General features: G+C 31.8%; 2 protein-coding genes across 2 annotated transcripts; both read left to right on the top strand.

The window, feature by feature from the left end:
* Positions 1 to 361: 361 nt before the first annotated feature.
* LOC148233731 (uncharacterized) lies at positions 362 to 5,066 on the top strand. The gene is made up of 2 exons (XM_088188752.1): positions 362 to 558; positions 3,449 to 5,066. The coding sequence occupies exons 1-2, from the start codon at positions 446 to 448 to the stop codon at positions 4,596 to 4,598; spliced, it is 1,263 nt and encodes a 420-aa protein (XP_088044878.1). The 5' UTR covers positions 362 to 445; the 3' UTR covers positions 4,599 to 5,066.
* Positions 5,067 to 7,447: 2,381 nt separating this feature from the next.
* On the top strand, positions 7,448 to 14,040 carry Snx27 (sorting nexin 27). Its single transcript, XM_088188751.1, has 8 exons — positions 7,448 to 7,834; positions 9,970 to 10,192; positions 10,421 to 10,518; positions 10,592 to 10,838; positions 10,908 to 11,071; positions 13,253 to 13,442; positions 13,515 to 13,693; positions 13,777 to 14,040. The coding sequence occupies exons 1-8, from the start codon at positions 7,523 to 7,525 to the stop codon at positions 13,843 to 13,845; spliced, it is 1,482 nt and encodes a 493-aa protein (XP_088044877.1). The 5' UTR covers positions 7,448 to 7,522; the 3' UTR covers positions 13,846 to 14,040.
* The last annotated feature ends 1,520 nt before the right edge of the window (positions 14,041 to 15,560 follow it).

The raw sequence follows: 15,560 nt of genomic DNA, 5'->3' as shown, positions 1-15,560 counted from the left end.
AAAAATATGAAATGGTTTCAATTACATTTTTGTTTTTCGTTTTCGTTTATACAAAAAACGCTTAAATATTATATTTATGCGGCAATAATAAGCACCGGGGCCCGATTTTTCTCTCAGTGGCCCTGAAATTGAAAGACTTTTAATTAGCTCTTAAAATTGTAAAACCGAGTGATAAAAGCAACTAGCAGAGATTTTTTTGAAAAAAAATAAAATTGATTTAAGGAGAAAGGGAGGGAAACAAACAGCAAAAATAGAGAAACAGATATATTATATATTGTAAATTACGTTGTCAGTTCATATTAAAAAGAACCCTAAGAGCCGATTTGTATTTTTGTCACTGGCAGCACCGATAAAATCGGGCGTGCGGGTGACAACTTCGCTTTGTTGTTGCTGTGTAAATAAGCAACTCTGGTTCCATTCTTCGCCGGCGCTTCTCCGCGAAAGGATGAGCTTGGATGAACACATGGAGAAGTTCGGCGACAAGGACACCTGGACTCTGGTCATGAACAACTCTCACCGCGAGGACGGCGAAGACAAAGGCGCCATTGCGTTTCAGAGGTATTTTCTGCCCTTTTCTAAAAATAAACAACACTTAGTAATTACATTCGGGAACTTCGTACAATGGCGTCTCTTCAATGGATGCATTATAAGCGTTCGCTTTAACTTAACTTCTGCAATTTAAATACTTTTTATTTTTATTACAGATAGATAAGAGTCACTTTTAAAAAACATCTGCATAATACTTTAATCCCTCCACGCGTGTAATTTATTTAAGAGTTTTGTATATTGACTATTTCTTCTATAGTATCTAAAAGTTAATTAAAGATTGATTCAAGTATCATTATCTTAATTTATCGGATCGAATATATTTAAAAAATTAAAAAAATTTGCACTTACAAGATATCAAGTATTTATAATATGCTTTAAATCAGTGGTCTTCAACCTGGTAATATTCTATTTAACATTGGTTTTTATTTTGGGTTGATGTCGGTCCGCGAAACATTTTTCCCATTTTCGCCGGGCTGCAGATATAAAAAGAATATGTTCGCACTGCTTTAAATGAATATGTTTGCCAACTCAAAGATTGTTCTTTAAAAATTCCCATATCTCATTGTTAGTATTTAATCCAGATATGTTCAGAAAATTTTATTCTTCGAAAGCTTTATTTAACAAACAAAAAATTCTTCATTTGGACTCAAATTAAACATACTTATAATGATACATATAAATGAATAAATTTTACATTTTATAACATAATTATTTATTATAAATATACAAATTATATTTCATATATATATATAAAATATATTTTAACTGTATGCCCATACACAGATATAATTCAGGTGTCAGTATCGGGCGACGGTGTTGAATGCAGAAAACTCATTGTCAATCAAAAAGTAAAAGTTGTAGCTGCCTGTCGAGCTCGATATAGAATAGACGCTAAAGAGTCGTTGAAATAGGCAGTTGCCGAGCCTTTTATACGTTCTCCCACGTAAGCACAGACCAATATAGAAAAAGGCTTTTTTAAACACTCATTTTAACTCAGCCTCCCCCCTTTAAGTTTTTTTTTAATAAAGAATATGTATGTTTCATGGTTGACCCTCTATAAACTATACCATTGTGGCTGTTTAAATCCCGAATTAAATCAACCAATTATTGACGAGTACAATATATTGCTTAGTGGTAAAAACGGTTATAGAAGCTCTGGGTATGGTGATAATTGCTTATGGTTTTTGAAAGTCTGTAAAGTCATTGATTACTTCAGACTCTTGGATGTTCTAATCTGACGATTTCTCTCAAGGGTTTATTCACAAAGCACCCTTGTTATTTACAGACATATTTAACCATTCAATTTGTGTATATAGCTTTTTTCATATACTTATATCTTTTTATCAAAAAAAATTCATCAAGACACAATGTAAATAAAAATAAAATACAGTCAAAGCCAAATTCAAAAGCTAGTGAAAATATAAGAGACAATTTAAAATGTTGCACAAATGGGGATTAACATTTCTTAATGAGAAAAATTTCTTATGAGCAATTTTTAAATAATATAAAAACATGACATTAATTTTATTAAAAATAAATGTGTAGAATATAACGAGGAGTTACTCAGTGCCTCTAGATTATTATTACTCAATGACATCATGATGCTATCTTCTTGTGCGGGATGGATTATGAGCGTCTATGTTTTGATATTGCTCATGGAGCAAGAGATATGTTTATTTGATGTTTATGTAAATCATAAATGTTTATATTAGCAAGTCCTTTGAATCTGATCCGAAAGATTAGATAACTGGGCTCAAATCTAAACGTCTAGAATAAAATTACTGAAGAAATAAAAATATAGTTGGGGTTTTAAATATTAAAATGAGTTACAGTATAAGTTTATAAAAATATAATAAGGACGGTAGCAACCAACAATGGAAACGTTCCAACTTTCGTTTATAAAAGCAAATTGTATGTATGTAAATTTACAGTCTGACTCCTCTGGAATGGTTTTTTATCTATTTTTGAAGAAGTGTTTATAGCATTGCACAAAATTAAAATAAACTAATTTTAAAAATCATTTTTATACAGTTAAATCACTATATTTATTTAGTAGTGAGACATTTAGAAAACGAAATTGTTTTGGATGCCCGTTAAGGATATTGAGATTTCAAATTGACCACGAGAGAAGCATCCATTCACCAAGTTAATTCGTTATCATATTAAGCGACTGTTATTGTTACTTATTTATTGATACGGAATTGAAGTCACTCAACATAAAAAAGCCAATCACTAAAAATCAATGTGATTTTCAAAATAAAAACATTCTTGCTTTGATATGTGCTAGTCAAAAACTGCTTCCCATTGCCCAGTTTTGGTGAATCTAAATCAGTATTATAGGGCTACTGAACTTTTGTTTGTTTTTAAAGCTATTCAACATTGCCTTTCAAAAAAATATTAAAAACTAAAAACAATAAAAATCACATTTCTAAGTTTAGCTTATGAATCTATCTACATAATTTTATTTTAATATTTCTCAGCGAAACAAACTAACTGAGTATATGGATTTAGATTAAAAAATAAATAAAACTGTGCACCCTCATACAATGATAAAAATATGACGATGTCACTCCAATAATCATCTCTTTATATAATATATTTATAAATAGAACCATTTTGCTCAAACTTTTCAATTGTATTTATATAAATTAACTTATAGGTTATTTATAAATTATTTCGCGTTATTTATTAGTTAACTTGGCAAATCTATTTATTTAGACAACTTTATTAATGTTTAATTTGCTGTAGATTATGATGCTAGTTAACAACAATAACATTTTATTTTAGTACACAAAGGAATTTATTTTGGTCACGCATTCTTAACAGTTCCAAAAATGTATATTTTTAATGTCAAACATTTGCAGTGTCGAGTGCTATATTGTTGCTTGTTTATTTTCAGCAAAGAGCAAAGGCAAGACGACGACTTGGACGCCGACGGCATTATGGTAATCACCGATGAAGAAAGCGATACGACGGAGAGCGACGAACAAACAAACATAACTATCGAATCGGAGCAGCAACAAGAGCCGCCTAAAGCTCAAGAAACACAACAAGGCTCGCCCGAAGCTCAGCCGACACTCAAGAAGAACCCTTCTCTCGGTGACTTTGACTTCTATTCCTATGGCTTGAAAGGAGAAGAGTTGAACGACGAATACATCACTTCCGGCACCAAAGTTAGATCGTACATTCACAAGAGGAACAATAAAGTGAGCCGCATGCTGAACATGATTTTGTTTGGCGCGCTCATTGTGACGGGTTGCTTAGCCATCGGTCACGTGTGGGGCACCATGGACAATTGCTCGACAGAGATGACGCGCTCGTTGACCGAGTTCCTCTATAACACGGATAAATTAGAGTACGAAAACTTTGTTCTCAAGTTGCAGATAAAAAAATTGGAGTTGGTCCATTCCACTCTTGGAATTGATAAATTACAAAACAACCTTGAAGATTCTGAAGACAATCACTACAAAAGTGTTATAAAAAATGCTATGCAGATTCTGGAAAGTAATAACTGCCAGTGTATCCAAAACAGTGAAAATAAGAGTCCCGTTGAATATGACTTTTTAACGGCAAATGAAAAATCTACGATTTTAGACGACAGTATTGAAGATGTTCAAATCGACGACGAAGACGAAACACTATTGCGGAAGAAACGATCGATCGAGAGTACAGTTCATAACTCGTTCATCGGTCCCAAAACTTACAAAGATCAATTGGAAGGCAGTCGTAAGAAATTCTTCAAAAATAACGGTAAATATTCATCGGCTCCAAAAGGAAATCTTTCGAAGGCCAATAATAAAAACACTATGAAAGATAGTAAATATAGTTTCGATGATAATTTGAAGATCCGCAATGAAAAAGATGCGAAACACAAGAAAAACCGAAAATTTGAAAGTCGCGAATGGCAAGAGAGAAAAAATAAGTATTTTGGCGAAGCTCGCAAAGGCAAGAAGTATGCGGACGTTGAAAAGAATTTCAACTTAAAACACGACAAGAATAAGAAGTATAAAAAAGAAGACAAACATCAAAAGTCTGAGTTTGTTTCTTAGATTATTTTTAGAATTTTCTGAAGCGTTTTTATGAACTCATTTTGTACGCATTTACTTTAAAATATAATCACTGTTTACATTGTCAATTATATTTGTGAATGTATTACGTTTTATTGTACGATAAAGGTTGAATCGTTAATCGGATTGTAGATGCACCCGAGAGACAGAATGAGTATTTTTGTATCACGATTAATCAGTATAAATAATATTTTTTAATACATGCTGTGTTAATAATTATTTTTATGTAATGATATTTTTTCTAATTCCAAATTATGTGATTCCAAAATTTGCAAAATGCAAGGGTTTTATAATGCATACAATATTATGCAGGACCAAACGTTGGAGCTTTACTTGTATTCAATGCTTATATTAATAATAATGTATTTATATGTGTGTTAAATGATATCGAATATATGTGTCTATATATCACATTGTAATTTTTATCAAAAATAAAGTCATTAAAATGGATGCTTTCTATTAATAAAAATTTATATTTAATGAATTGATTATGATTGTAAAGGAACTTGAAATAAACTTTCTATTAATGATAATTTTTTTGCATCAATAAAAAGTACTTAAAATTGCTGTCCGATTTAATGGAGGTATAGACAATAATAATAATTTTACTAAGCCAGCAAATTAATTTTAGATATGGACTACTTTTAAGATTTAAATTATATGGCAAGCTACTGAGTACTATTGTCAAGTCAGGCATTTATGTAAATTTTACTCAAATATGAGAATTATATAGTGAAATAAGAAACTATACATAAAAGTACATTTGATTAATCAACAAGACTAATATATTTTTGGCTGCATTTTTAATTCCTACATCAAGAATCCATTGGCCACAGAGCATGAACATTTTGGATTTTTTTTACGAAAACTTAATGTGAAGTTACATTAAGCTGCTGCTTTTTTTAAGTTAATTTATATTATATCTGTTATTTGGATCTGGAGAAGATGAGCTTTTTTTAAAAATTTGAAAGGAGGTATTGATACCCGTTGAAATGTGAGTATGTAGTCGTTCTTACGAACCCCTTTATATATTTTCTCCGAACAGCTTAGTCGAATTGGGAAAACGCTCATTTAAATCAGTTGAGCCATATGATAAAATTCCGCCTATCTAAAAGTAAGCGTAAGTATTTCTCCAGTTTGGCCATCCAAAATTGCATATATTGTAGTGGCTTTATCGTCCTTTTAGGCGACTGAATAAAAATAACTTTGTCGAACGGAACAATGTCAAAAACTGTTTCTTGACAGCACAATACTATAATTTTCGATATATATGAAATATATATATATATTTACAACAATAGTTTTCGAGAGTGCTGTTTTTTGTTCGTGTCTTTAAATTCCTAAGTATTTTAGTATGGCTATTTTTCTTGAGGATTTATTAATAAAGCGGAAGTACGTAGACTCCCTTACATTTTATTTAATAATAAAATTTACCTGAAAATGCAGAGTGATATAATTTCATTCTACATAGTGTGAACGTTAGGTTGCGAGATTTGGGGCACCGGAAAGAGTTATCACAGACCAGGATCAACAATTTGATATCACTCTTATGTATAAAATGTATAATTTTCCTTAATCAAAATATCGCAAAACTTTTTTATAAATTGTTATTTTACTTAGAAAGAGCAGAGATGTAATTAGCTACGCAATAGTTGACGCCCATCAGAGGAAAAACGGACTCCAGATGGCTTATTATGGTGATCGCCAACCGGGAATTCTGAACAACAATGGCATTCGACGCGAGGTCAAAAATATTGCCTCTTATTACAAATGTTGAGTCTTTATGGTGCGGTAATATGTGATTATTAATGACTTTTTTAGGTTTGTGGTTATTGTGCATTACTGTGTTCTGCGCGATTCGTTGGTTCATTTTTGTCGTTAAGCCTTTTGTCGTGTGAAACCTCTCTCTTTCATTGTTTGAAATAATTGTTCTTGTGCGTGATTTCTAAATTCATTCTGAACGACAAACCTGTTGCCAAATAAAAATAAACTGTCAAATTTGAGATTTAATTGCTCGTGTAGTAAAGAGAACTTTGTAAATTTTGAATGATGATACGAGGTTCGTCTCAAAAGTTGATGTATTGATATTTTATTAAAGTGTATATATGCCGGTGAAATTACTGAGAATTTGATTAGATTATATTACATATTGCGACAGACTATGATGGGTAAGATGTTTTCTCCGAGCAATAGTGAAGAAGCCGGCGTAGTGATGGTGTCCTTAGATTTCTGGTTGGTGTGGCAGCGACAGTATTGCGGAGGTTGATCCCTCTAAGGTGCGGTGCTTGTGTGGTGAAGTTCCTCTCAGGATGTGTCTTTAAATTTGTCTTTTTTTAAAAAAAGTTTGGAAACTAAAGTTAGATCACCTTTATTTGGGCACTTACCGAATATATTACTTTTCGTCTACTTTTGAACATCCTTGCAACACTTTTATATAGTTATCGAGATCACAAAGTATTTTAAAACGTTTATGTCTTTGTATTTTTTTAAAAAAAAAAACGTTGTTAAATTGCACCCGCACGTCATTTTTGCAACGAATGTCTGGTGAGACCTTGGGTCATTAGCCATAAAGCATTTGATTATTAAGTCTTTTGAGTAATAGATTAGTAATTTAAATCAATATGTATTTAATTTTTGTGCAACTATACTATTTGTTTTTTTTATTTAGCCTTTTGCTGACATGGCTAGCACGTAATAAACCAGTAGTCGAAATTCATTCATAAGCAATTGATTGCGTTGTTTGAATAAAAGCGACGGCGGCGCATGCGCACTTGGAGTGAGTCGAGTTGCGCGTTTCGCCGACAGATGCGCGTCGCGCATGCGCAGAAACTCTTGTAGCCTGTGCGTAGCGTAAACGTCAGTAGGACTCAGTGTTGCCAGTGCGCGGGGCTGGGGCCGTCGTCGAAATGTCGGAGGGCGGAGCCCCGCGCGTCGTGCACGTGCGGAAATCGGAAACAGGGTTTGGGTTCAACGTTCGCGGTCAGGTGTCCGAAGGGGGACAACTGCGCTCCATAGCCGGCGTGCTATACGCGCCCTTGCAGCACGTTTCGGCGGTGCTGCCCCGCGGGGCCGCCGACCGGGCCGGCCTGCGCACCGGCGACCGTATCCTCCAAGTCAACGGAGTCAACGTAGAGGGCGCCACCCACAAACAGGTCGTAGATCTGATCAAGTCGGGCGGAGACTGTCTGGCGCTCACCGTCATCTCCGTCACTCCGCAGGTAAATATATCCCTAATACTTTAACTTGTATGTCTCCATAGTACCTTCCGTCCAGTATAATCTAATAACAAACGAGTATTTCTATTGACTGAGATTGACAAAAGTAATACCGGAAATTTCAATATTTTTAATGACACGTTAAAATGAATGCAATGTTTTGACATACCTTCATCTATCGACAGATCTATATTTACTATTAAACTTTCATGTTATTCAATTATAAATTACATTTTTAAGTAGATTCGTTGCAGACAGTTATTAATGGGGGTATTCACTGTATAGTGACTAACTCTGACCAACACTCATTCTCTGCCACTTTTGTTGTATTGCTACATAAATACAATAGGTTAGGTGCAAAAAAGCGGCAAGAGTCATCACTCCCATGAACACAACAAAACAGCTTCTTTCAGAAATTGTAAGGCTTCTGTTTCGGTACGAGGCAGTTTCAAAACGTTTATTTTTAATGAAAAATATTTAATTTTATAATATATAATTAAAATTAATAAATATTTTTTAGAATAAATTTGCCCTACGTTATTATTATTATATAATTATCCCAGATTAGGTATTTCAACATTTTTCTAATCTAACGGATAAATATTGTGATGAATAATTATAAATTGTAATAATTGTTTGTGTCTCGCCACTTAATAGTTTTAACGCATCCTGTCAAGTTGCAACGAAATATTTACAATAAGTATTCAATTTCATCATTATTGAAACCAGGGCTGTGGAGTTGAAGTCGGAGCTTTTAAGCCGAGTTGGAGTTGTAAAAATCGACCGACTCCGACTCCTTTTTAACCCCTTCCACCTCGACCAATATTTTTTTAATTGTTCGTCATTCGCCATGTGTTTTAACTTGGTAATATGAAGTAAACAAAAGTTAGTATGCACTTAAAAAAACACCTAAATCGCTAACACATCGTCTGACTCACATCCTGTCATAACAATTCAGAACTCAACAACATTTCCAATATGTATAGAAAAATTACGCGAATTGTATACCAATAATTATTAATTATTTTTTGTTGTTATTTACATGAAAATAAATAAATAGAATATTTAAAAATAAATTTAATATTACCATGCAAAATAATACAATTTTTTTATAATATTATATTTTATACTCGAATCAAGATACAAATTAAAATTAATTATCAAAGATAAATACCGAAACGTAATAAAAATCAAAGTAAATACAAGTTATTTATAATCTCAAAACTTCGATATCATTATTATTTTTTAACATATTTTAATTATTTTGATCGCGTTCCATTAATTGAGATATCTTTATAGATTACAATAAATATCAGGTAGGCATTATTAATATTTAAAAAATGGTTGAAATAATACGAAGTAGAAATAACCTTTGCTCGGTCTTGCGAAGGTTAAAACCATTATTGAAAAACTTAAACTTAAAATTTATTCCATTACTACAGACAATGGAGCCAATATGAACTTATTTAAAACCGAAATAGAATACAAATATTCAGTTATTGAAATTTAAAATAAAACTAGGGATCACTTATTTTTCGATAATAACTTTGCTTTTAATAATCTTATCGGGTTTAGATGTGCTGTAAAACCAGCAATTAAACACTATTAAAAACGCCAATTTAAATGAATTCATATTTGATGCTAGGGAATAAGTAAAAAAGTAGCGAATTCCATCTCTTCTGTTGAAATGTAAAGATGTTAATATTAAAAGATTAGTTTTGGATTATCTGAATAGATGGAATAGCACACATAATATGGTATCCTTGGCGGAAAGTTATTTAGATTATTATTTTGCGGAATAGAAATGAGTAAAATTAAATATTATTGTTAATACTGCAACCCCTAATGGAAGCAATTACAAAGTGAACAATGACTAAGTGATTTTTATGGAATTCAGATCCAATGCAAATAAAAATTACGAAGTTTAAAAAATCTTTCAAGATATTTTATATAATTAATTATTTAATAGGGAAACATAGTTATTAGAAAGTGATAATATATTATACTTAAAGCAGTTTATTTGAATCCGCGTTATCAAAGCAGCAACAGTCATATTAACGTTCCATTGCTGATAAGCTTTAATGTCCTCGTTTACCAATGTTATTTATCATTTTGTTGAATGTTATCTTTGTCACTAGGAAGCGGAACGTTTGGAACCTTGCGATGATGGACCAGGCTACAGTTACGTCGATTACAGCGAAAAAAGATCACTGCCCATCTCAGTTCCGGACTACCAATGCATAGAACGAGCCGGACAGAAATATGTCGCTTTCAATATATACATGGCTGGACGGCACTTGTGCTCCCGGAGATATAGAGAGTTCGCCAACTTGCATGCTCAATTGAGAAAAGAATTTGTCGGTGAGTGAATATATATTCATTTTAAAGTACACACAAGCATTATACAACAATTTTACACTCAAACATTATATAACTTACTATACGATTATAAATTACATGATGATTTCATCTGTCATTATTTTTTATAATCTTCTTGTACATTGTTAATTATATAGTATATACTACTTGGATCTAAAAGTTATTTTAATGTTAATTTAAGAATTTATCATGCCTTTTCTATAAATACAGGTTTCACTTTTCCAAAACTACCTGGTAAATGGCCGTTCGCTTTAAGCGAGCAGCAGTTGGACGCAAGGCGGCGAGGGCTAGAACAGTATCTAGAAAAAGTATGTTTTTTTTTATATTCAATGTCAATTTATCTGTTTTAATTTTATTTATAATTTACAATCGACAATTCAGGTTTGCGCAGTTCGAGTGATCGCCGAATCTGACGCCATTCAAGAGTTCCTTACCGACGCCGAAGACTCCCTCAACGCGTCGCCAGTCGATCTGAAAATATTATTACCCGACAAGGAAGTGGTCACTGTTTCGGTGAAGAAGTCCACTAGCGCCGACGACGTATACCGAGCCGTCGTCGAAAAAGTCGGTCTGTCGAAGAACGTCGCCAAGTACTTCTATCTATTTGAAATTGTCGAATACAACTTTGGTGAGCTATAGATATTTTCTGGGTGGGCGAGTTGTGGTTGATTCGGTTACAATTGTAATTTTATTGTAGAGAGGAAACTACAGCCTGAAGAATGCCCGCACGCTTTGTACATACAAAATTATTCTACGGCATCTAGTAGCTGTTTGACCATCAGAAAATGGTTATTTAATCTGAAGATTGAGTCTGAAATTATCTGGAAGGATCCTTTGGCTGTTACGTTTGTGTTTTGGCAGGTATGAAAATGTTATTTATAAGCATATTAGTATTGGTAGTTATCAAATCATGGGCTTATTTGTTTTAATATGAAGATATATAAATACTTTAATGATAAACCTATAGTTTCGGGCTGGTAATAATATAAATATATTGACTGGAAACTATGATTATGGATGACTGTTTTGCTTCTATTAACCCTTTAGCTGCCAATTCTTTTGGGCATATTATTTAAATATCGATGTAGTACATATTAAAAAATATTAATTTCCTCTGAAACAAATACCTTACACCACATTAAAAATATATCCTATTCTTCATTCAATGATGACGTCACATTAAATCACCCAAAAATGTAAGTATCTTACATAATTATCAAATATTTGATAAACATGATATAGTAATGATTCATTATGTTATGTTTTTGAAGCAATCAGTATTGTTGTTAATTTATCACATAAATCAACATAATAGTGTATAAATTCTCTGTATGTAGTAATATTTATACATACGTATATAAAATAAAATCAAATTTTGCCTAATTACTTTTTATGACGCACTATCTGATTTATGGCTGTCTGAAAGAGCTTCGATTTCAATACAGTATTCATAAATAAACTCCCATTATTTAGCCTTGTATTGCTCACACAGTTTAATCAGTGGTATTTATAATTTTTTAATGGATATCTATTATACTAGTATATGCGTTTTAATATTTAAAATAAAAATGCAGTACACTCAAATAAAATTAAACGTAAAGCCAAAGCTGACGGTAATGTCTGTTCCAACTTTTTCTCAGTTGCACTTTAGGACCCTGTGAAAATATATATAATGCGTGTTTAGAAATAATTGACTGCAAAGTTTTTGAAAATGTTTTAAAATATTAATGGCCATCTGAATCACCATTCATTGAAATTGAGTTACTGAGCGGTTGGAATATAAAAAATTAAAAAGTTTAGTGGAAAGTTTACCATTTTTTGCATTCCATATTATCCATTTGACTATAAGATTATTTAGATATATTCTGGAATCGACTACTAGATTTGCTAAATAATATTATGAAATAAAAAAACGATTTGCATATTCTGGAAGCAACATATTGAATATCATCCAATCCAAATTATGCTCAGTTGCACTATAGGACCATGGAGAAAATATATGAAGCAACCTCCCCCCCCCCCCCCCATTAAATTTTACATTGAAAGAAAAGTTATGTATATTATAAATTATTACTAAATTCGCAACAATTTTTGAATTTACGTTGCGTAATTACTATAGATACATGATGTTCTCATAGCCTTGTCTGCATCTAGATCGGGTTGAACTCTGGATTTCGGACTTCAAAGCTGAACTACTGTTTCCTCGATCTTCTAGGTTTTGTTCTATGTTCAGCATAACTTCACTTGTGCGAGTTCAGATAAATTGCTGGAAGGTTCAATTGAAATATCATGATAAAAGTGTCTAATGTACACATATATATATAGACTGATCGAGATATGGAAGATTTTTTGTTTTGCTTACTCTCGACGTTTGGACTAATGCGATGATTTGGGAGGGTGGAAACAGATTTGTTATTGTCTGTTACTTTATATAAAGGCTTTACGTAACGGTCGTAGTTTAAATAGCTGGAGATTTGACAACTCTGTAATGGAGCACTTGTAATCCACCTAGCAAATTCCACCGATTGTTGCCACTTGCCAACACGATAATATTCCTCTGTATCTGTAAAAACACTGACCAGCCTTTGCTTATAGTAGAAAAAAAACCAAAGATTTACCTTACACAAACAATTCGTTTTATGGAACAAAGTATTTATTTTAATGCACATATCTCTCAAAATAATTCCCTGTTAAATAGCACCTGTGTTTTTTTATGGTTGAATAATACTGCTGTTTACATTATGTATACTTATATGATATTTGTGTACTCTTTCTGATCTATGTAAATATTGTGTAACAAAACTGACCCAAAATAATCTTAATCCCAGAACACTTGTCACTATCAAAGATACTTAATGCTATTTATTTAAGTATGGTTAAATAAAAGATAAGATGGTTGTCTTTTATAAGAACTTAATTCCAGCCACAGGAACCAGTATTCAGTCATGAGCAATTATATGAATAAATATCAATATATTACGCATTAAATTCAATTTAGATTAATTGATAGATTTGTGAGTCATTGTATGTATTACATCATAGGCTGTGGAAGAAGTGAACCGAGGAAACTGCGTCGCCGGCGAACGACTCTACCAGCTCAAAGCGTTGCAGGACCTCTCCCGCTGTAGTGAATACCTCGCGCTAGCTCACACACTGCCGGGCTACGGCCGCGTTCACTTTCCACATTGTCAGACGGATTCTCGTAAAGAAGGAAAGGTTATGCCCATTGTCGGTGAGTCATATTTTTATTTAAAGAGGATTGTGCAACATATTGGATCTATTTTATATATATGTTCTTCTTTAGGATACGATTCTCTGGCGTTGCATGCTTGCCGAGCTGACGGCTGTTTGGAGTCTCAAGTCGTCGATTTCCCCCTGAACACGTTGAGGCGCTGGGAAACTGACCTTACAGCCGGAACTTTGAGATTGCACTGTCAACGACCGGATCGTCCGGCTCGCTGTCTAAACATTTTCACCCCCTATGTAAGTATTTATTTAATTGAGATCACTCCAAAACTAAATTTCACAGAGCAGATTTTACCCTATTTGTGTTAAATGTGTTCTAGTTTCAATATTTGTCAGACTGCCTGGATAGGATAGCGGAAGAGGCAAACTGGGTAGACACCGGTGAATAATAGTAAATGTTTAACTCAAGATTTGAACGAGAGACCAACCTTAAAACTACGAACAAAAGCCGTCGTTTGTCAAAATGCATTGACAGATCCTTCTTGATTTTTTAATATAATTTTGACAGCAAGCATATATATTATGTGTATACTCTTATTGTGATTTAACTTATTTCCTAGTTTGTATTATATTATTTAAAATTTTACTATTCACTATTATTACTTGCAATCCACATTCCATCTTCTTTATTACCTTTATTTTTTAATCAGATTTTTCTTGCGACTTAGCATCGCTTTGATTTCATAATTGTGTATAGTTAAATTTATATGTAATTAGTAGATATTTTAAATGTTATAGAAAATTTCAAATTATATAATATTGTAGTTATTTGGCGACGATGAGAAACGTTGTATTCATAAGAAGAGTTTAGTTATTTCACTGCTGTTATTTCTCAGTTTATAGCCAACGACATATCAATCTACATTTTTTTGGAATTATTTTAATTAATCACTAAAAATAAATATATAAAAAATACATCTAAAAACTGTATTAACATAATGATGAGCTTTTTTTAAAACTATTGAATACATAAATATATTTAGGTTAAAGGGTGAAATAAAACTAAAATAGATCAAAGGATCCGAGTGTTTTAGCTATCCTTTGTATTCGCCAAACTCAGCATTTGCACATAAGTTGAAACGTATATTAATTAGATCTGAATTTTTTTGAATAAAATTTTGCATTTAAAGTATATATAATTTAGATATTTATCAAACGTTTTGTTTAATTAATCTTCGCACCTAAGCTTTGATAGTTACAAAATAAACTTTGATAAATTTGATGCCATTTCGAGAATCGATCGATATGAAGTGAAATTATTAAATTAAATATATTTATAGCAGATACTCAGTATAGATCTGTGAGTGAAATTATTTAAATATATACTATGTGTATGTGTTGGCGTACATAATATGTATAGAAATATATACATTATAGTGAATTTTTAATTTATTTAAAATATACAGAAGTGACTTAAATAATTTGTTAATTAAACTATAGTGATATATATTTATTTGTCGCTATCACACATATAAAAATGTTTAAATTCACGTTGTAATATATATATATCAGTATTTTAGCAACGTCCTGTTATGTAATAATTTGATATATATAAAAATAAAAATCGATTGTTAATTTGAATTTCTCTATGAAATGTTAATTTATGCATTTATGTGATAGTATGCGCTCAGTGTTGCAATATATTTATAAGTTATATATTTTACAGATTTGACTAAATAGTCGACGCTACCGTTGTTGGATGATTTAATTTTTTATTTTGAATCCATTTATTAAATTTGATATATTATGATACTATTTTGTGCCGTCCCTAATTCGCTCTCTGCGTTATATTTTATTTATAAACCCTAAATAAGATCAAGACTTTCATACATCATAATCAAGAGTGTTTGTCAAATACCTTATACATGTTTAATTTGTTTGTTAATGTTATTGTATAAATAACACATTAAACGGAACTTGTGTATATATGATAAATATATAATATAATTAATTTAAAAGAATGTATTATAATATATATCCAATTATTTCAATTAAAAAATATTAATTAAAAACTGAGTTTTTTCTATGAATAAGTCTAGCGAAAAATTCTATTCAAATTCCACAAATGTTCGGTGACACTATATTATAGCTGTATCAGAGATGC

The sequence above is a fragment of the Plectrocnemia conspersa genome, unplaced genomic scaffold (assembly GCF_051122295.1).
Source record: "Plectrocnemia conspersa isolate PC_06_02 unplaced genomic scaffold, ASM5112229v1 ptg000007l, whole genome shotgun sequence".
Classification (NCBI taxonomy): domain Eukaryota; kingdom Metazoa; phylum Arthropoda; class Insecta; order Trichoptera; family Polycentropodidae; genus Plectrocnemia; species Plectrocnemia conspersa.
Note: the sequence above shows the minus strand (reverse complement) of the source record. Positions and strands in the feature narration are given on the sequence as shown.